Source organism: Callionymus lyra, chromosome 2, assembly GCF_982586985.1.
Source record: "Callionymus lyra chromosome 2, fCalLyr1.hap1.1, whole genome shotgun sequence".
Lineage (NCBI taxonomy): Eukaryota > Metazoa > Chordata > Actinopteri > Syngnathiformes > Callionymidae > Callionymus > Callionymus lyra.
Window position 1 is genome coordinate 25,170,755 of NC_141819.1, and position 22,324 is coordinate 25,193,078.

Here is a 22,324-nt window from a genome sequence, read left to right on the forward strand (position 1 = left end):
GTGAAGCTTTGTTGCCGTTCCGCTCACACTCGTTTATACCTCGACCATCATCCCCCATGACGTGTGTTATTTATAGAAAAATAGCCTCCCATAATCTAGCAACTCGGATAGTAAACTTTCCTGGATCAACTTCCGCTGCTTCTCTTGGCTGCAGAGAGACATGAGTGGGATCTCAAGTTCAAGTGTCTCCCACACGGCTCCACCACTTCCACCAGGCTGAGAGGAAGCTTCTAGAATCCGGTCTGTGGAGACACACATTTACTCGGTGACATTTCCCTCCTGAGATTTCCGGCCTCTGCAGCTTCCTCGCCCCGATGTTGCTGAATGATTATCATTTGTTTTATTGCACTTGTCAAGTAGATACTTGGTCTGTAAGTCAGCTGAGCATTGGCTGCACAGAAACATCACCGTCCACTGCTTCTTACGTATCGACAGTTCTGTTCCTGGTTTTGACTTCTGCCTGGAGAAAACCTGTCAGCATCTGTGTGGAGCTGATATCGACTCCCGGTGCTACTGACAGTTTCTTCAGTTGGACCTTGCTGGAAGGGTCAAACGTTTTTGTAGCACTGTTGAGGCTGTTAAAACTACTAAGCAGGGCTTCCGCTGATGCTAGCATATCAATATTTATCCAAATTAACTTTCTTTTTGCATAACATTATGACTATTCCTACTTTGCCCTCTACAACTACCATTATTACAATACATCATAATGGACTCCGCTCTTGTAACCTCTCCTTCGTCGAGATTTCAGACAGGGAAGAACTTTAATAAATAATAAGATGAAAATATGGGCATGATGAGAGACTTACTGCATCTTGGAGAGGAAGACTTTAACATTTGAAACATTTGATTGAGGAGAGATGGTTTTCATATTAGTTGCCCTTTAAAGAGAACTTCAAATACCATCCTGAAATATAATTACAATAACTTCGACTCATATTACAACCAGAAGTGCTGTTACTGCTAATGCATCTTGTATTAGTTTGGACCAAAACTGCTGCAATGACTGCAATGTAATGTTGATCCATCCTAGACTCGTCAAGACTGTCTCAGCCTCAAGACCAAGACTTGTCTAAATAAGGACTGAGACTAAAACATAAGATGCACAAGAACTTGCTCAAGTTGAAGAACATTAGCATCATATATTGAATTTGACTGATCTCTGTGAAGTGAGCTGAAAGGAGTGGCGATCATTTGTGGAGCCTTAGACTGGAACAAGAAATGGAGAACCCACAACCAAGACAACCCCAAAGACCAGACCTATGTAAAGTGCATGGCCCTTTGACTGTATTTATGATGCTCTCATGAGGTCAAAGTCTTGTCGAAATCCCTGTAATATATAACTGACACCATTGTTCCTAAGTCCGAATATGATGGAATGTCCTGGTTGAAGGGGTATTTTGGTATTTTGGGATCTCGTCGCCAGTGAGGGAAATATGGAGTGTGAGATGGACAGATGTGTCCTCAGTCAAGAGGTCTGTATCGTCTGATACCAGTCTGTGTTTCATGTGTCATCTGTGGTCTCTTACTTTGTCACTAAAAACAAAAGATTGCCATATAAATAGACCAAAATCAGTTTCCTCCATTCACTCATTTAGGAGAGTCTCAAAGTAGAACCAATGCTCCCGACCTGGGACACATCAGGGAGACCTTCCTAGACCTGGTAACACCTCTGTGTTCTCCCAGAATAGCTGGTGGAAGATGCTGGTGACACGCCCCAAATATTCAGCTACCAACATCCCATAAACTGGATGGTTCAGTGGAGTCTCTGGTGGGTTTCTGGTGTGTGCTGCGATGGCATTAGTGTGCGTGGATGTTTTGGCGGCTTCACGGTGATCAGTGGTATTCATGTCACCAGCGGACCGAGCTCGGGGCGGGATGAGAGAGCCATTAACCCCCCAGGAGTCCAGTCAGGCTGAAGGCCAAACGTTTGTCCGCGAGGAGCCGCGGCAAGCATCTGGATAGTCAAGCTCCATTAGCCTCCGGGCCTCTGCACTACAAGCTTGTTGACAAATGCGCCGAGCAGGTGTTGTACATGCGAGAGGAATCTCATAACTCAGGAGACCTCTGACCCCCGGTACCGCTCCCCGGGCTCTCTCTCCCGTGCCGGGCCCCCCTCGAGTTTAGGGGTCGTGTAACGTTGCAGCAGCAGCAGCGCTGGCTTCCTGGCGGAGTTTCAGCAGAGCAGCGACCTTGATGAAGGACTCGCAGCAGCCACCGCCGGGTGTCCTTGCTGTCACACTGCTGCAGGAACAAGATAAGCACCGGAGCACCGGCGGCAGGACGCCCGTCGGGTGCTCGTCGTCTAATTCCAGAGAAGAGCTAATTAATTGCAACATCAGATGCCAGGCGAAGGTGCTTTTTTTTTCGTGTGTGTAATAAACAAACACATTTCCTATGAGTCTCTGCAGAAAGGCTTGTAATTATTCACAGAAACTGTGATTCATTCAAATATATCAGTTAAAAAAAAAATTGATTCTGAATTCTATTCGAGTTGGACCTTTAATACAAAAACAAAAGCACAATAAAACACACGCCACAGTCTAATCCTGAAAACTTGAGAGACAAGAGCTCAAATAATTGCCACTCAAATAGATTGGGTTGATTTAAATGACAAGAAACAAAAATTTATGCTAGAAGCACGACAAAATACTCTGAAGCGGATTTACTTCTCTAAGGATTTTAGCTCTTTTCCATGGAGGCAATGAATCACATCCAAGATGAACAGACTTCTAGAGAGTCACCTGGCAGAGACTCAAAGAAGAGGAAATAATAATAATTTGGCCATTTTTAGCAAAAGTGACGCTTTTGCTTTTGAGCTCTTATGATAGTGTTGACTGTAAAACCAGGACTACTGTGGATGGAAACACTATATATCGTGTGTATTCATCGACAAAAAGCCATAATAAATTACCCGCCCTGGTGGGGTGGCGCTGTAGAGTCCAGTAGTTCCATTACTGTGATTGTAAAGGAACGTTCACTCCAATGCAAGCAACTGTTTTACACATAAACTCAATCTAAAGTCTCTGTTATATACAACTAATGCGTTTGTAGCATCATTTTTCGAGCGACATCAGTCATATTAAGCGTCACATTTGAAGAATCTTGACCTCAGACAGCTACGATAAGAGCCCAGATGTAAAACCTTGAAGAAGAAAAATCTAAAATTTTTAGATTTAAAAGAGGAGAGACCAAAGCTTTTCTTTCTTTTTTCATACTTCTACAACAGATGAGGCTACGATTCTGCCTCGCCCCTTTCCTCCATTTTCATTTTCCTATAAGCTTTAAGCTTTTACCCCCAGAAGATTAACTTACTTTTTAAGATGACAATTGAGACCAATACATCTTCGGTGTAAATGCCCCTTAAAGCAGCAGTAGGTAAGATTGGAAACATTGTTTCTGGCTCCACCCAGCGTCAGACCAGTGTAACTGCAGTTTTGTGGAAACTTCTATTGCAGAAAATGAAAGAATGACATGTAAGTAAGTAAGTAAGTAAGTAATATTTATTTATGTACTTGTCTTGCCAGTGTCTTGCCAGTGTGTCCATCAATGTCTTCCACAGCAAGGGCCAAGAAAATAAGTTTTCCAGCATCTATTTGAGCCTCTTCCTGTCTTCCATAGAAGTAATTACTGACAACTTGAAGGTAGAGGGTCATAATGTAACCACAACTTGGCTTGTGTTGAATACAAAAACAACACAAACAACATATATTTTTATTTATCTTCTAGTTAATCACGAGAAGCTGTTGTGAGCTACTTTTTATTTTTCTGCTCATGAGATGATTTATTGAGAAAGCGCGAGCGTGACTCTGGAGTTCCTGTGCAGCTGTAGGTTCACTTGGCGCTCCCTATAGAAAAGCTTTTAATGAAGTGAATGCTCACTCATAACGCTAACACACCCTCATTAGCATGCAGCTTCAGAAAAAAGCCGACAGAGCGAACGAGAAGAAAATATTGGTTTCCTGGATACAACATCTGAGCAGGGCTGCAGTGTAGGGAGGCTTGTGAGGTTTGTCCTTGCACCGTTCATGAAAGAGCTTCTGTTGTGTGTGCACTGGGTTAGTTAGGGTTGTAGCAGGATTTTTAGAGGTGTGTGTGTGTGTGTTGGTGGGTGGGGGGGGGGGTCTGATGTGTGATGCTCTTGGCTGGGAGCCGAGACGGTGGAATGGAATGAAAGTAACTCTTCCCTCTGTAAACTCAAGGTTGTGTCGGCCAGTAAACACACCACCGAGGCCTCGGAGAAGGTTCCCCCACAATGCAATTCATCGGCGGGTGTAGCTTGTCACGGCTCATCCTTGTCCTCCGGAGAGTTTGTCTCATCGACCGGCGCCTCGACTCCAGCCGATCTAAGTGGCAGCTGATCGTCCTCAGCCAATAGGCCCCCCCCCTCCTCCTGTAATCCTCTGTAAATGTCGTCTCCTCGCCTGTGTTTGCAGTCTGGGTGCATCTGGGCTCAAAATCAAGTCTGTTTGACTGTTTATTTCTGACAACATGTCTCTCTCTCTGTCTCCCTGCACCTCCGCTCGTCCTCGCTGCAGGAAGTTGAGGTGAGATCCTCTCTTTCCTCTCACGTATGCCGACCATGTGACATTTCACGGGGAGATGTGGGGAATAAATGCAAAAAACGGAAATACTTTCATGTAGAAATGAATCGATATAATTACCGTCACTTCCACACCATTGAGCAGACCTGAATAAAAGCCAAGGGCAATCTGCCTTTATTTTCTGAAAGCAGTTCTTTACGCTGCCGTCTCTAATGTACAAGATTCGATTCATAGTGGCCAAGCGTACATGCATCGTCTCTATTTCCTTCCTCAACAGCCAGTTTGATCACCTCTAACTTAAAAGCAGCATCACTTCATCTTTCAATTATGTCTGTTTTGCTACTAGAGCGCCCCCTGTTGGTTGTTAAACCATAACAATCCTAGATTAGCCGCATCATTCTACAAGGCTCAGGGTTTAGAGCATAAAATGACTATGTTTTAAAATAAATGATATATTATACAGGATATGTGTACTGGATTGGGATTTATTTTGGATAAAAATGTTTCATTCTACAAATTTTAAATAAAAATTGTTAAAATTCCCTTAAACTAGTCACACAAGGCAAAGTCTGATGGCATCAAAAATAAAACTTAAACATGTGGCCTATACTATTGATATCTCCAAAGGTTGTATTGTTTAATTAACTTTAATCTATTTTGTTTTAATCCTTAAGACATGTAATGGCAAATAAATGACCACACTAATTGAAAAAATGTGAAGCTGTTTTTCGAGCCCCATTTGTGTTTCTTTCTGAATTTAAAATATATATATTTAATACTTGTTTTCATCCTATAAAACAATTGTTTTTCCACTTCTGAATAAAATTCAAAACGATTTCATAGTCCTTGGCAAAAAATGATAATTCATTCCATTTATTTGAAAAAACCTATTTCATTCCCTTAACCCTTGTGTTATCTCAACACTGTATACAAAATTACATTTGTTTTCAGGCCTTCGGGTCACCTTGACCCTGAGACATCACAAGGGTTAAAAACCAAAAAAGATATCAGCAGAAGCCCGTCAGACTTGTTGCTCTCCCTCCATCTGTAATTATCCTCCTCTCTCTCTCTCTCTCTCTCTCCCCTGAGCACCATCACACCCAGTTAAACGGATCCGACTGGATCCTCGGGGTCTTCTCCGAGTTACTTTATCTTCTCCGGCCCGACACACGTTCAGAGAAATGGGTCAGAACAGATACAGCGGCGGGATTTTTTATTATCATTGCATTGCAGCGCTGCTAGGGATTCAAACGACGAGCCAGTTAGTTTGCAGATATTCCCCCTGAAGCAGAGCTGAGCACATGTAGCACTGCGGCTATTGTCTAATTTTAGAAGCACAAATCTGGTGAATAAATAAAAAACATGTTCAGTTAATATGGTCATGTACGTTAGATGTTTAATTAAGTCTGCCTCCACTCTTTAATGAAGTTTTAAAACATGAATTGATGAAACTTTTCTCTAAAGTTCAGGGTCCACGCAAGGACACGTATCCGGGATTCCATTTAATTGAAACCTCAGGGAGCAGCCGGTGATTAGGTTTCACTGCACTTTAACAAACACCTGGGGTGATTGATATGACGGCAACAGTTGATGATGAAGCTGAATTCAATTAAGTGACGCCATTTATTAATTAGTTCAGAGACTTTGTGCGTCTCGTTGTTTCGGGAGTTAATGTCTTAGTAATTATAATTAAATGCTCGCAAATGCATAACTTGTTTCAAACCGTTTCACTTCTTTTGTTTATTTTACTTTGAAAAATGAATCCCTTTTTTCATTTCTCTCATGTATTGCAAAACGTTCTCTTCTATTTCTAGGTAGGTAGGTAGAACTTTAATGATCCCTCAGGAGGTCTCCTTCATGAAATAGTTTTTTTTCCAATTAGCCACAGCAATACAGCAATTATTCATAAAAATATAAATAAGAACAAGAACAAAGAGAAATAAAGAGAAAGAACAAGATGAAACAATCTAAGTCTAAAGATAAAGATACATTCTTAAAATCTCTACCATCTGATTTATATGGACCCATCACCATTTTTTTCTTTATTTTATTCTTTCCAAATAATTACAAAGTAGAAAATAAAAACAAAATAAATAAATGACCAGTTAATGTGTTTCTTTTAGCTAGAAATTCAGAATGTGCTGTGACAAAATAGATCCCAGGTGAGTTAAGATACTTTTTAGTGGATAATAAAGGAGCAATTTCCACAAAAAATAGATTTAATAAATGTATATATTCATACATCTGAAGGTTATATGATGTGTCAATAAATGAGTTAGCTGAAAACAGGAAGAGTAAAAAGAGAAAGTGAGCACACTAAAATAATAATCTAAGATAAGGTGACAACAGGGTCACATAACTCAGCAGAAGGCTGTGGGGGTGTCAGTCGTCATCACGAGGATTGTGACGAAAGTAACATGAAGCATCTGCTCACATTCAAAAGGAGAAGCGAAGAGTTCCCACGTTATTTCCACATGGCGTCACGTTGTCCTCCTCCATTATTGATGCTCCTCTAACTCCTCATTCATCAAACTCCTCCGCCGTGTTGTGCCTGCACATGCATTTTCAACGCCATTAATGCAGATTTGTTTTCTTCGCAGGACGACTACATCAGAAGCACCGACGAGAGCCCGGCGTCTGACGAGAGTAAGTGGAGTTTTCATCTTTTAATGTGCTGAACAACTCTTGCCGGACTCTGCTGCTGATGAGAGGGTCAGTGGTTGCGAGGTCACCCTGCTCGGGTCCAGCTGTGTCAGAACAAGTGCAGGTCTGCAGGTCCAGAGTGATGAGGTGAGCAGGGAGCCTTCGGTCGGAGCCATTACTTTGAAAAGGTGACGATAATTGCTTTTGTTGCTGAGAGCTGGAGTGAGAACTCCCGCGAGGCTGGACCAACACCAGCGGATGAATCAGCTGTGGAGCGCTAAGCTGAGTGATCGACAGTCTCTCGCTTGTGTTTTTATATAAACTTGAGTTTTTGTTTCTCATGGTGTTCTTTTATGTTGGTTTACAGCGTGTTTATTCTTGTTATACAATCGTACACCTGAGTTCATACAAAGATGTTGTTTTGTACACATCGTACATCTATAATCAAACTATTTTCAAATGTAATCAAACAATTATTAACGATAATCAAACAATTTTAACTGTAATCAAACAATTATTAACTATAATCAAACAAATTTCAAATTTAATCAAACAATTATTAACTATAATCAAACACATTTCAAATTTAATCAAACAATTATTAACTATAATCAAACTATTTTTAAATGTAATCAAACAATTATTAACTATAATCAAACAATTTTAACTGTAATAACAATTAGTAACTATAATTAAACTATGTTCAACTATAATCAAACTATTATTAACTGTAATCAAACAATTAGTAACTATAATTAAACTATTTTCAACTATAATCAAACTATTATTAACTGTAATCAAACAATTAGTAACTATAATTAAACTATTTTCAACTATAATCAAACTATTATTAACTGTAATCAAACAATTAGTAACTATAATTAAACTATTTTCAACTATAATCAAACTATTATTAACTGTAATCAAACAATTAGTAACTATAATTAAACTATTTTCAACTATAATCAAACTATTATTAACTGTAATCAAACAATTAGTAACTATAATTAAACTATGTTCAACTATAATCAAACTATTATTAACTGTAATCAAACAATTAGTAACTATAATTAAACTATGTTCAACTATAATCAAACTATTATTAACTGTAATCAAACAATTAGTAACTATAATTAAACTATTTTCAACTATAATCAAACTATTATTAACTGTAATCAAACAATTAGTAACTATAATTAAACTATTTTCAACTATAATCAAACTATTATTAACTGTAGTCAAACAATTATTAACTATAATTAAACTATTTTCAACTATAATCAAACTATTATTAACTGTAATCAAACAATTAGTAACTATAATTAAACTATTTTCAACTATAATCAAACTATTATTAACTGTAATCAAACAATTAGTAACTATAATTAAACTATTTTCAACTATAATCAAACTATTATTAACTGTAATCAAACAATTAGTAACTATAATTAAACTATTTTCAACTATAATCAAACTATTATTAACTGTAATCAAACAATTAGTAACTATAATTAAACTATTTTCAACTATAATCAAACTATTATTAACTGTAGTCAAACAATTATTAACTATAATTAAACTATTTTCAACTATAATCAAACTATTATTAACTGTAATCAAACAATTAGTAACTATAATTAAACTATTTTCAACTATAATCAAACTATTATTAACTGTAATCAAACAATTAGTAACTATAATTAAACTATTTTCAACTATAATCAAACTATTATTAACTGTAGTCAAACAATTATTAACTATAATTAAACTATTTTCAACTATAATCCAACTATTATTAACTGTAATCAAACAATTATTAACTATAATTAAACAATTTTCAACTATAATCAAACAATTTTCTACTGTTATCAAACAATTTTCAACTATAATCAAACCATTTTCAACTATAATCAAACAATTTTCAACTATAATCAAACAATTTTCAACTATAATCAAACTCATTTCAAAAGTTATCAAACAATTTTCAACTATAATCAACCTTTATTTAACTGTAATCAAACCATTTTCAACTGTAATCAGAACATTTTCATCTCTAAACAAATCATTTTCAATTTAAATCAAACAATAATAATAAACCAAACCAAGCTCATCTTCAGCTAGATGATTTAATTGCAAGAACCATCCCCAGCGCTGCAGGAGTTCAACCGATGTTGCTTCACTTTCAAGCTCTGCTCAAAGCAGCGAGGAGTTGTTAGCGCGGACATCTTTCCCAATGCAGTGGGATTTACTTCTTTGAATACACAAGACGTGTGTTCTGCTGCGTGTTCTTCGCTCATTAAGACATCAGTGATTACAGTCGAATCAAAGGATCCACTCATCCCGGCTGCCTTTCATCCGGAGATGAAACCTGAAGTAGACTCTGCACCTCCAGAAACATCCACGTTTGATTCAGGCATCGCCAGGAAGTCTGTTTAGTTTGTCGTCTTAACCAGAGTTACGTCTGTGTTCCAGCTGGAGGCTGCCAGTGTAATGGAGCGGAATCAAACCTGGACATAGGTGCTGGCAATTACTCATAAAAGGTTTCAAAGTTGAGCCGAAAAGCTTCAGGCTGCCGAGGACGTGTCGCCAATTATGTGTGAAGTGTCGGCCGAGATGACAGTAATTGCAGATCCAGTGGAAACTAAAAACACTTAGAGTCGTCAAATGGGTACTTTCTGGTATTTATCTCCGACAAACGACGTCCCTTAGCAACTCCACGAGATTTCTCTTTTTCACGAGTGTTTGTTCCGCAGCTATCTAGACAAACACCAGACATGATTGACGCGTCCAGCTGATGAAATATTGACTGGTAATCACTAACAAGCGTAACTATAGCTCAGATTCTGTCGGATTGATTGAGTCGGATTCTTCTCGTTGCTCATCGTGCAAATAGTTTAAAAATATATAAGGGAGTGAAAAAACAAGCAATAAAAGTAAATTGTTGGTTTTAAAATTTCTACATCTTCAACCACTTCTTCACGGACAGACAGTATACGTCCAATACTTCGAAATTACTTTATCTTCTCATAATGTGTCTTTTAAAAGTTGTGTATTTAAACTTTTCACTTTACCTGGTTGAATCAGACGGATTATAATAACACATTAAATCTGCTCAGGGCCCCGAATCTATTTCAAAACGTTTTCTTAAATTGTTTTTATTTTAAATAATATTATTTTTAACATTGTGTTTTATTATTGTTTTACTAAACAATTACCCGAAGGAGACCTCCTGAGGGATCAATAAAGTTCTACCTAATAAAGTTCTACCTACTGTTCTATTTCAATCTAGTATGTTTAAAATAAAACAATTAGGTTTCACTTTCCAATAAACATGCAAATATTCACAGCGTTTGTTCATTTTTGTGTTCCAATTTAAAAACCCGCCGCTAGATGGCAGCAGTCAGTACATCCTCTGCAGCTAAAGGAACATAAAAACCAGCGAGGACCAGTGGCGACGACTGAGGCTGAGAGGATACAGTGACTCCAGCAGCTTTTTAAAGCTGATGTTTGGACATATTTTGGTTTCAAAACAAATGTAAGCAGTTACGACTTCGTCAAGAGTCATGTGGTCTGTGTAAATTCTGCAACACCAGAGTCAAGTACAATCGACAATACTACAAATATATTCAATCTTGGTTGTTCCTCCAGTATTGCAATACATTATGCCGTTGTTTCTGTATTGTATCACCAGATTCTTGCGAATTCACACCCGAGTTTGTAAGATATTTGGACAGAAAGTTGTTCAAAGTGTCTCTGAAGTCCCAAACAAATGTGCTTCTGAAGTGGTTGAACTTTGAGTCAGCGAGCGTGAACAGGTATAGCCCCGGAGACTCGGCTCCGGCGCTCGCTCGATGCATCGGAGGCGATCTGGCGGGCGGCCACCTCTGCTTCAAAGCGGCGGCTCTTATTGCTGAGTCAGGGTTTTTTTCACAGCCTCAATTTCTCACTCCACTGCTGCGAGTTTTTTCAAGTCCTCACACCGAGCCGAGTGTCAAGGCGGACGACTCCGACCTCTGGCCGAGGAAGGTGGAGGACACATGGCTATTTCCATCCCCCGGTTCTATCAGCGTGGCACTGAACTATTCAACCCAGTGAGGCGGGGGGGGGGTGGTGGAGATGAAGTGTGTGTTTGTGCGAGGAGGAAAGAAAAGACATGCTGGGGAGTCACTGTAATAAGTTGACAGGGGGGGAAGTGAGACGTGACGAGCCGAGAGAAAGAGACGCTCAGTCAGTGCTGTCAGGTTTTCCTTGCCTTCGCTAATGACTGCTCGGGCTCCAGGTTTTCTCCGGGAATCAATGAGCTCTTTCATGCACAGAAGCTGGATTTCTCCTCTTTTCATCATGTCGTCGAGCACAGCTGTGTGGCAGCCTTGTCAAGCACAGAGACACACAACAACAAAAAAAACTGCATCCTTCCGCCTCAACGGCGAGGTTGAAAATCGGCGAGAAATAAAACGAAACATTTCCGTTCTTTGTTTTTTTCTCTCAGCCGCAGACACCACCAAGGACCCCTGCGCCAACGTCAAGTGCAGCCGCCACAAGGTGTGCGTCGCCCAGGGCTACCAGAGGGCCATGTGTGTGAGCCGCAACAAAGCCGCTCACAGGTGGGTCGGGCCGGAACCCAGGAAGTAAGATTTTTAAACTTGGGGGTGCTAGTTACACAGGGCGAGAGACAGGGGGACACAAAGGCTTGAGTCTTTATAGAGGCGGTACTCAACGGTCTCATCCTCACCATTTACAGTTATTTTAGAAGTAGCATGAGTTAGAAATAAATGAGATCAAATTTAAATCAATAACTACTAACTAACTAGCCGACTAGAAGGCAGATCCACAGCTGGCACGAGTAGATCAATTCACAATATGAGGCAAAGTTCAACAAGAATAGCGCCTCGACAGTGCATACCCCTGCCAACGGAAGCATTTTACACGTCTTTATCAAAAATAAATGAATTAAAATGAATAAAATCACACGAAGAACTCCATAGTCACGTGGAAGTTTACTTATTTTAGTGATGGATTATATGCTGCGATGTAATGTTGATGTTCAGGTTTTGGCCCTTCAGTGCTGCTGTAGTTCTTACTAGCAGCACTTAGAAGGTATGTGTACATACAAGGATACACGATAATGTAGTTAACAATTCTATGTGCCAGTATCAACATTTAATTATAATATATGAAGAGGATTTTACTAAAAGACAAAAACAAAACAAAAAACTCCTGGTGGAGGTAAAGCTAAAAACTAGAGAAATGTCCAAACATCAGAAAAATAAAAAGGATTTAATTTGATTTAAAACTTAATGTTCATTAGATAGATAATAAAACATATAGCAATATAGAAATATTTGGTAAAGAAAATGAAAAATAATAATTACTATGAGTACAACATTCTTCTACAAATAATATTTTTTTTATATATTCGCTTTTAACATAAATTTAAAAAAAATATTGCGACAAATATATCTTCAATTAATTATGAGTACTTTGATTTGGATGTTTTTTCTATAGTGTAATTCTTTCAGAGTGTTGTCAGTTAGATTCCCTATACTGTGACTGTTGTTAGGCGCCATAACACCTAAAGAAAGAAGGGATGAGAAGAGCTTAGTTATGATGTGAAAACTTCAAATAAAGAAATAAAAAATGAAAAATTTCACTTATTCTGTATCAAGCAAAAGAATAAACAGCAAATGACGAATTGTAGTTACGCTATAATGTCATTTTATTGCGTAATATTGATATAAATTATAAATAATATGTAAATAAAAGTCATTGAACAGATCTTAAATAACTTAAATAACCTCATGAGGGCCACATAAATGCAGTCAGAGGCCCCCGGGGCCTAATTTGCCTGCGTGTGTTCAGGAGTTAATAATAAAAATGAGGTTCTGTTCCAAACATGTTTCTCATGATCTCCAGGGTGAAGCAGTCGGAGGAGGAGCGTGACGGCGGCTGTAAACCGTGTCCTCTGGCTGCGTCCTCTCCGGTGTGCGGCTCCGACGGACACAACTACGCCTCTCAGGTACCAGAGCCCTATTAACAGTCGGGGTGTGGGGGGGTCGTGGCCGATCCATGTAGACACAGCAGGACGCTGCAGTTCATCCCCGTCACAGAAGGACAACTGCTCGTGACGGATCAGCACCGCTGGACCTGACAGCACCTGTTATTGATTGATGTTTGGTTTTTAATTCTGACCTTGTCTCACGCACACGCCGGTGGAATTGACTGCTCAGTCTCTGAGCTTCTCATTTGAATGAACAATCTTTTACTTGCGGTCACCCCCGTGAATATGTGACCCGCCTCTCTCTCCCTCCATCTCCTCGTCCTGCAGTGTAAGCTGGAGCAGCAGGGCTGCCTCGCGGGGAAGGACATCAGCGTCCTCTGCAGTGGCTTCTGTCCCTGTTCCACTGCCCCTGTTAGTGCCTCCAGCACTGACACCAGACGTGGCAAGTGTCCTTCTCACTAATACCATCTTTAGCATGTGGTTTTCTTCAGTTTAGGTTCATCTGTTTGTACGAATATAATGATAAGAAGAAAGATAGATCATAATAGCTTAATGTCAGAACTGATATCTAGACATTTTTTTTTATGTTTTCTTGATGGTTCTTACAGTTCTTACATCAATAGTTATGACATTGTACTGACAGAAACAGTGATTTTAGTCATTCAGTGTTTTCTTTACTGTTCACAGGTCACATGATACACACAGCAGTTACTACTTACGACTCACTATAGCTATGGCTACTAACTAGTACTCACTTCTGCCACCTTCAGGACATGTTCCATGAAGGATGATGAATGATAAATAAATGAAATAAATGAATAAATATGTTAATACATAGTCAAGCATATGAATACATAAATGTGTGAATAAATATGAACATGCCGAAATAAATAAATTACTTCATATATTATTTTTATGGAAGAACGGTGCTTTCTTTGTTTCTGTGATTTATTTGTATATATACATAAAAACATACGGTTTATACGTATACATTTATTTACGGCGAAAAACGTCAGGGAAAAAATGAAAAGACGAAATGAAAAAAAGCGGAAATGATTTAAAAAAAAGCAACTGTGTAAATGCATGAATAAATAAATATTATAATAATTAAATAACAAATAATTAAATTAAATGTACAAGTAAATAAAAGTTTAATTGTGTAAATAAATAAATATACATAGTATAGCACCGAAAACTAATTTAGAAGTCGACTCTTTATATATATTTATTTATTAATACTTTTATTTATATTTATTTATTTATACTTTTTATTAATTTATACTTTTTATACATACTTTTCTTTATTTAGCTATACATTTATTCTTTCATTTATACTTAATTTTTCATCTTATACATACCTTATTTATAGTTTTATTTATGTATACTTTTTTATTTATTTATACTTTTAAATATACTTTTGTTTATTTAGATATAAATCTATTCATTTATTTATACTTAATTTATCATTTTATTTATTTATTATTTTTTATTTATTTATATTTTTTATACATACTTTTGTTTATTTAGCTATGCATATATAATTGTATTTATTAATTAACAATAATGTCATCACGTCCATCATAATGATTCTCCTCGTACATATCAATTCCACTGCTCAGTGTTTCAATCAATAAGCTCCAATTCCAGAGATTACTGGGAGCTAAAAAGCCCTTGTGTGGTCAAACGGTTCTTTTAATCATGTTTAATTATTTAGAGTGTACACAATCTATCATTGCGGCCAAACACTATTGATCAGTTCGGCAGAAACGCCAGCGGATCAGAAGAATGAAATGTCGCTCCGGTTTTCCGTCTCTCGCTCGTGGGACTGGTGTGTAGAAAGTGTATTTCAGTGAATCGCTGGAAGATTGTTTCTTGCATTGTCGGTTCACGAGGAGGTCCAGAGTCGTGGGAGTCAACACGAGTCTGGATGCTTTTGTGTACTGAACTTTCTCAATGACTGGAATTCTCTTGGTGCCGACCCAGACAGCTGCACCGGCCAGGACCTGGCGGACCTCGGGGACCGGCTCAGAGACTGGTTCCAACTCCTTCATGTCAACGGGAAGCAGAACAACTCTGGCAAGTCTGGGACAGCAACTTCAGGTGATGCAGCTTTGAGGGTCGTAATGTATTATATATATATATTTAAATATAATTATTATTATTATTATTATTATTGGTTCTGAAGGTTAAAGTTGAAATAGTTCTGACAAAAACGATTAAAACCGATAATGAAAATGTTGTTCTGTTATTAAGAGGATGTTTGTTAACCCTTGTGTTATCTCAGGGTCAAGATAACCCGAAGGCCTGAAAACAAATGTGTTTGTGGTATCCCTTGTGTTGTCTCTGGGTCAAGGTGAACCACCCGCCCTGGCTTCAATAAATACATATACAATGGTGGATGTCGTTCATCTTGACCCAGAGACAACACAAGGGATACCACAAACACATTTGTTTTCAGGCCTTCGGGTCACCTTGACCCAGAGATAATAGAAGCCAAAAGGTTACATTTTCAACTTGTAAAATAAATGTCTGCCTGCAGTGCTGGACAGGAGTCTGGCGGCCAGCTGTAAAGACTCCATCGGCTGGATGTTCTCCAAGCTGGACACCAACAACGACCTGAACCTGGACCAGGCCGAGCTGACGGCCATCAACCTGGACAAGTACGAGATCTGCATCCGACCTTTCTTCAACTCCTGCGACACGTACAAGGACGGGAAGGTGTCGACGGCCGAGTGGTGCCTCTGCTTCTGGAGGGAAAGTGAGTCGGCGTCGTCTTCACGGACTAACGTTGCGAATAAAGTTACTATTGAGAGGGAAGTGAGAAAAATCAAAGTCTCAAATGCTATTATAAGAACGTTCAAAAGAGTTATTTGACCTTGTGACGTGGATCTCTGGAGGAGCAGGATGAAAGCCCGCGGTCACACCAGCGTGAATGTTCTGTTTCCAAATGTCATCTATATTTTCGTCTTTGTCCATTCCTGTAGTTTCACTCTTCCTTTAGCTCAGACAACCTTTTTCCCGAGCCGAGCTGCTGCTCCGGCTCCATGCTGAGAACAATCTGGACCAAAAAAAAAAAAAGAAGAAATCTTTTTCATGACTCATCTGGCAAATTACCAGAACCTCTCTCCGTCTAATTGAGCGTCCTTCATCAACGGCTCCTTGAACTCGGCCCACATCTCGACCGACTCCTGGTTCTGCTGCGGAAAAAACGCTCTCCTCCTGCTCCTCACCTGATTTATGTCTCAGACAATTAACCCCGGCGAAGACTGGAGGATGTATTTCCCCTAAGTGCTTCACTTACCAGCTCCATTTATAAGACACCTTTGACTCAAAAGTCTTGTTCTGGCCAGAACAAAAGTCCAATAATAATCCCAGTGCAGCAGCAGACAGAAGCTAAGATTCTAACACCGGCGTCAGCGTGTGGTGCTTCACTGCTGCTGTTTCTCATCCTTCTCTTTCTGTTTTCTCTGTGATAGTAAATTACTGATTTAATATTTAGAATATAATCAAATAAACTCCAGCTCCATTTAAAAAATGCAGCGAGTTAATCGATTATTTCAAGTTAATCGCTAATTAAAACACTTTTTAACATGAAGTTTTGAAATAAATATTATATACAAAAGTTCACAAATATGATCATGATTCCATGTTTGTCCTAACTTTATTTCGTAAGCCACCTACCTGGTTATTTACGTAAATAAAATGTATTTTGTCAGATGATAAAATGTAATCATCTTGAACAAAAAAAAATAGGAACAAAACAACAACTTCAACTTTGACCACAACATAAATATCAGAATCGAAACTGATAGTAATAACAACATAATTACCTCATGGACAACAGGATAAACAACCTTCACAATTGTTCGGAAAACATTTAAACAAGTCTATATTTTAAACTTGTTTATAGTAGAAGCTAAAATGCTAACATGCTACACAGACGTAGCATGGAATAGATAGAGGAAAAACTCTATCATCATATATGGTTTAATAGTTATTATATTGTGTAATATTGTGTGTTTTTTGTCGAGTTCAAAGAAGGAAAGTGGGCGCCGTTGGCGACCGTCGAAAGGAGACCTTTCTGTAACTCTACGTAGGAACATATTGCGGGAAATAATCCCGACCCTTAGTCATCATGAGGATGAGAAGAAAATAAAATATGAATTTTGGGTGAAATCACTTCAACAACATTAAAGAAAAAAACACTAACAAAATAACTTAGTTCTATAAATTCCAGTGTAGTCCTCCATCATGTGTGCGCTGGACTGAGCAGGTGACGATCAATGACGTCTCCACGAGCGATCGATGCGTTCAAACCGTGTGATTATGAAGTTTATTGATCGTGATGAAGTTTGGAGAGGAGCGGCTTTGTAGACGTCCTGTCATCACTTTTTCCTGCTTTCTCCCCACAGAGCCGGCGTGCCTCGCCGAGCTGGAGAGGATCCAAGTGCAGGAGGCGGCGAAAAAGAAGCCCGGTAAACACATTTGTCATCCTTGGACTGTGGATTCAAGACGCTGCTGCTGCTGCTTTTCCTTTTTTTTTATCGTCTTCATTCTGCCTCGTCCTAGGAGCAGACAGGATATTTTACCTACTAATCATTTGGTTGTACTTTGAAAGAAGTCATGTGAGGCCAATGGACGCATCACAGATGTGTCCTTCTGGCTCAGCTCATTATTGCTGAAAAAGCTCTTTTCTCTCTAGAAGTGTTGATTCAGCGACAAACCTTCAAAGATCTTCCTCTGAATCCAACGAAATATATCTTTAGAGAAATTGTCCTCGAGAAAGCAGAGATATTCCTGAAGGAGTTTTGTAGCTTCACAGAGATGCAAAGTGTCAAACTTTAGCGACGAGAGGGTCCGGAGGGAGGAGCAGCTTTCCTCGCTCGTAAGCACCAGAAAGAAACATGATGACGAATGAATCTGCTCCACGGGTGTGGCTTTGACAGCCTCCTCACGAGCCCATTTAGCTTGTTTGTGTTTGTGCAGGTGGATCTAAATAATGCAACTGTGTGTGTCTGTGTGTGTGTGTGTGTGTGTGTGTGTGTGTGTGTGTGTGTGTGTGTGTGTGTGTGTGTGTGTGTGTGTGTGTGTGTGTGTGTGTGTGTGTGTGTGTGTGTGTGTGCAGGCATCTACATCCCCAGCTGCGACGAGGACGGCTACTACAGGAGGCTGCAGTGTGACCAGAGTCGAGGAGAGTGCTGGTGTGTGGATCACCTCGGTGGAGAGATGCCCGGCACTCGAATCCATGGCAACCCTGACTGTGGTGAGAGCGGCTACTCTGTCACGTGATGTTTACTGTAATAACACATCCATCTATTATGATACACTGTTATAACACATCTATCTTTTATGATACACGGTAATAACACATGTATCTTTTATAATACACTGTTATAACACATCTATCTTTTATGATACACAGTAATAACGCATGTATCTTTTATGATACACGGTAATAACACATGTATCTTTTATGATACACGGTAATAACACATGTATCTTTTATGATACACTGTTATAACACATCTATCTTTTATGATACACGGTAATAACGCATGTATCTTTTATAATACACTTTTATAACAATCTATCTTTTATGATACACGGTAATAACGCATGTATCTTTTATGATACACGGTAATAACACATGTATCTTTTATGATACACTGTTATAACACATGTATCTTTTATGATACACGGTAATAACACATGTATCTTTTATAATACACTGTTATAACACATCTATCTTTTATGATACACGGTAATAACGCATGTATCTTTTATGATACACGGTAATAATGCATGTATCTTTTATGATACACGGTAATAACGCATGTATCTTTTATGATACACGGTAATAATGCATGTATCTTTTATGATACACGGTAATAATGCATGTATCTTTTATGATACACGGTAATAACGCATGTATCTTTTATGATACACGGTAATAATGCATGTATCTTTTATGATACACGGTAATAACACATGTATCTTTTATGATACATGGTTATAACACATTTATCTTTTATGATACACGGTAATAACACATGTATCTTTTATGATACACTGTTATAACACATCTATCTTTTATGATACACGGTAATAACGCATGTATCTTTTATAATACACTTTTATAACACATCTATCTTTTATGATACACGGTAATAACACATGTATCTTTTATGATACACGGTAATAACACATGTATCTTTTATAATACACTGTTATAACACATCTATCTTTTATGATACACGGTAATAACGCATGTATCTTTTATAATACACTTTTGTAACACATCTATCTTTTATGATACACGGTAATAATGCATGTATCTTTTATGATACACGGTAATAACACATGTATCTTTTATGATACACTGTTATAACACATTTATCTTTTATGATACATGGTTATAACACGGCTATCATTTATGAGACACTGTTATCACTCATATAGTTATAAATGCACTGTTAACTAATTTATCTTCTAAAATACACTGTTATAACACATCTATCTTCTAAAATGCACTGTTATAACACATTTATCTTCTAAAATACACTGTTATAACACGTCTATATTTTGAAATACACTGTTATTACACATCTATATTTTAAAATTCACTGTTATAACATATTTATCCTTAAAATACACTGTTATAACACATCTTTATTTTAAAATACACTGTTATAACACATCTATATTTTAAAATAAACTGTTATAACACATCTATATTTAAAAATAAACTGTTATAACACATCTATATTTTAAAATACACTGTTATAACATATTCATCTTCTAAAATACACTGTTATAACATGTCTATATTTTAAAATACACTGTTATAACACATCTATATTTTCCACTGTAATACAATGATTATCCATCTTTCTTCATTATAATAAAGCATTCATCTTATATTTATGTAACACTTCTGTAGTAACACCTTCTACTTAAGATCTCATGTATTTTAACTGAAGAAGAAAAATCCATCTTTTGTACTGAAATGACATGTTAATCTTCCTGTATGTTACGGTAATTACTCATCTTTGTCGTTTTATTCAATGTAACAAGACTTTAATCTTCCCTCCATTGACATGAAAGCACATGAATCGATGATGACGTGTAATTACACAAACATCTTCTCTCCTCCGTAGACGAGGCGGAGGGATACTCCGGTGATTTTGGGAGCAGTGTTGGATGGGAGGATGAAGAGGAGAAGGAGGAGAACGAGGGGGAGGCCGAGGAGGAGGAAGAGGAGGAGGAGGAGGAAGGCGAGGCTGACGACGGAGGTTACATCTGGTAGAAGTGATTCTGGCTTCACACAAACACACCGGGCTGACTCTTTGTCTTGACTGATTTCTGGAGGGAATTCTGCTCCGTGGTCCTGGTGCGATGATGTCATAGGTCATTGCTTCGTCTTTCTGTTCCACACTCACCACATCCGACGCAGGCATGGAGCCGTGATGGTCACGTGACAGAACATCACCGCTCGGGAATGTCGTTGATTTCTCTTGAGTCGCAACTTAGATTCTGCTTATGTTTGTGCGTTTAGTTGGAACCAAAGACAACAACAACTGCTCACGACGTCACCAGGTACCATCGGTGATGACGTAACACTGGGACACACCTAATGATTTACAAAGGAAATAAATAAAGGTTTAATATTGTGGGATCTGCTTCATGATATTTATACGTATAAAAGTACATTGGTTACGATAATCATTATTCAGTCAGAAATTATTTCAACATTATTTCTTCATTACTTAGTGCATCATGTGTCGGTTTATTCATTTCAAATGACAATATGTAAAAAAGAAAAAGAAAATCATAATATAAAATAAAGACGCTTTAAAAAAGACCTAAACCATTGTGGGAGGCATATTTAGCTTCAAAGAAATGGAAGTTACACCCGGAGAGGAAAGTTAAAAAATATATATATACAAAATAAAAGATTGAATAAAGAGCGATATCAAAATATTCTACCTTTATTTCTTATTAATATGTGTGTGTTTGTTTGTATTTTTGAAGATTGTACTGTAGGGGAAAAAAAACTAAAATGAAGGAATTTTCCATAAATTGTTTTATTGTAACAAAACTATATTTTGGTTGAATAAAACGTCTTTTTTTTATATAAATAATGATTCATTGTTTAGTAAATAGAGTTAGATGCTAAGTTGTGTTAAATATCATCTAATTTCTTCATCTCTTAAAATTATTTGATTTGATTTAAAAATATGAGTTATTAAACTCAAAGCTAATGTGACTTGGAGTTATTGTTCTTTATAGAGGCTAATGCTAACTCTTGTTTTGCTAATGCTAATGCTATCTTAGCATAGCAGCTACATTTTACAATTTGTGTTTTTAACATCAACTCCAGCTCGCTTTATTTGAAAACATCATTTTCAACTGTACTTCATGAACTGCCATTAAGCTTAAAACGTTCTTACTTATCGTGAATGGAAAAAAAAAGTTGTCCGAATGTAACAAAAACGATCATCAGCTGCTAGTCGCTATGCTAACATCGTGTACAGCTACTCTGTTCCTCCTCTGCTTCTCTGAGAAAAAAAAAGTGTACTTTGTGTTTCTATTAAGAAAGTGTGTGTTACTTGAAGTTCCGTGTGAAAACTTGAAGTTAACTTTGTAGCGGCCAGATCTTCGTTCCTGCTGACGTTGTTTTTGGTTTTGCATGTGAGGAATGTCGTTCTAGCTGAGCACTTTACTAATAAAGGCAGTGGAGCCAACAGAGTCCAGGCTGCTTTGTTTCACGTTGTGGTTGAAAAAAAGACCCTGTGGTTCTGCCTGAGCCGGTCAATAATACACCTTTAAATCAGATGTTGAAGGATGAAATGAAAAATACGATTAAATTGTCTTCATTTAATTGTATAACCTACTAACACTATACAAGTGGAACATCTTTACTTTTACATTTTAACTAATTTACCCTTTTTACTCTGGTTATATATTAAAAAAAAAAAGTAATAAACAAATGAAAACATAGTTCAAGACTGAAAACATTCACTTCAGAGTGAGTAAATATATGAAATATTGATAATTATAACCCAAAAAAAGTACAGGATGTAGGATTGAAGCTCAATAATGATGAAAAAATGCAAGTCTTTGGTCACAAATGTGTGAA

General features: G+C 37.8%; 1 protein-coding gene across 1 annotated transcript in view; it reads left to right on the forward strand.

The window, feature by feature from the left end:
* LOC148086117 (testican-2) overlaps positions 1-21,929 on the forward strand; it is a 36,508-nt gene extending 14,579 nt beyond the window's left edge. The window contains exons 2-10 of the mRNA XM_087784286.1: positions 7,145-7,190; positions 11,677-11,791; positions 13,101-13,203; positions 13,513-13,631; positions 15,173-15,285; positions 15,725-15,943; positions 17,598-17,660; positions 18,311-18,448; positions 20,343-21,929. Of these exons, the coding sequence (XP_087640412.1) occupies positions 7,145-7,190; positions 11,677-11,791; positions 13,101-13,203; positions 13,513-13,631; positions 15,173-15,285; positions 15,725-15,943; positions 17,598-17,660; positions 18,311-18,448; positions 20,343-20,491 (1,065 nt within the window). The 3' untranslated portion in view covers positions 20,492-21,929. The remainder of the gene's footprint in view (positions 1-7,144; positions 7,191-11,676; positions 11,792-13,100; positions 13,204-13,512; positions 13,632-15,172; positions 15,286-15,724; positions 15,944-17,597; positions 17,661-18,310; positions 18,449-20,342) is intronic.
* The last annotated feature ends 395 nt before the right edge of the window (positions 21,930-22,324 follow it).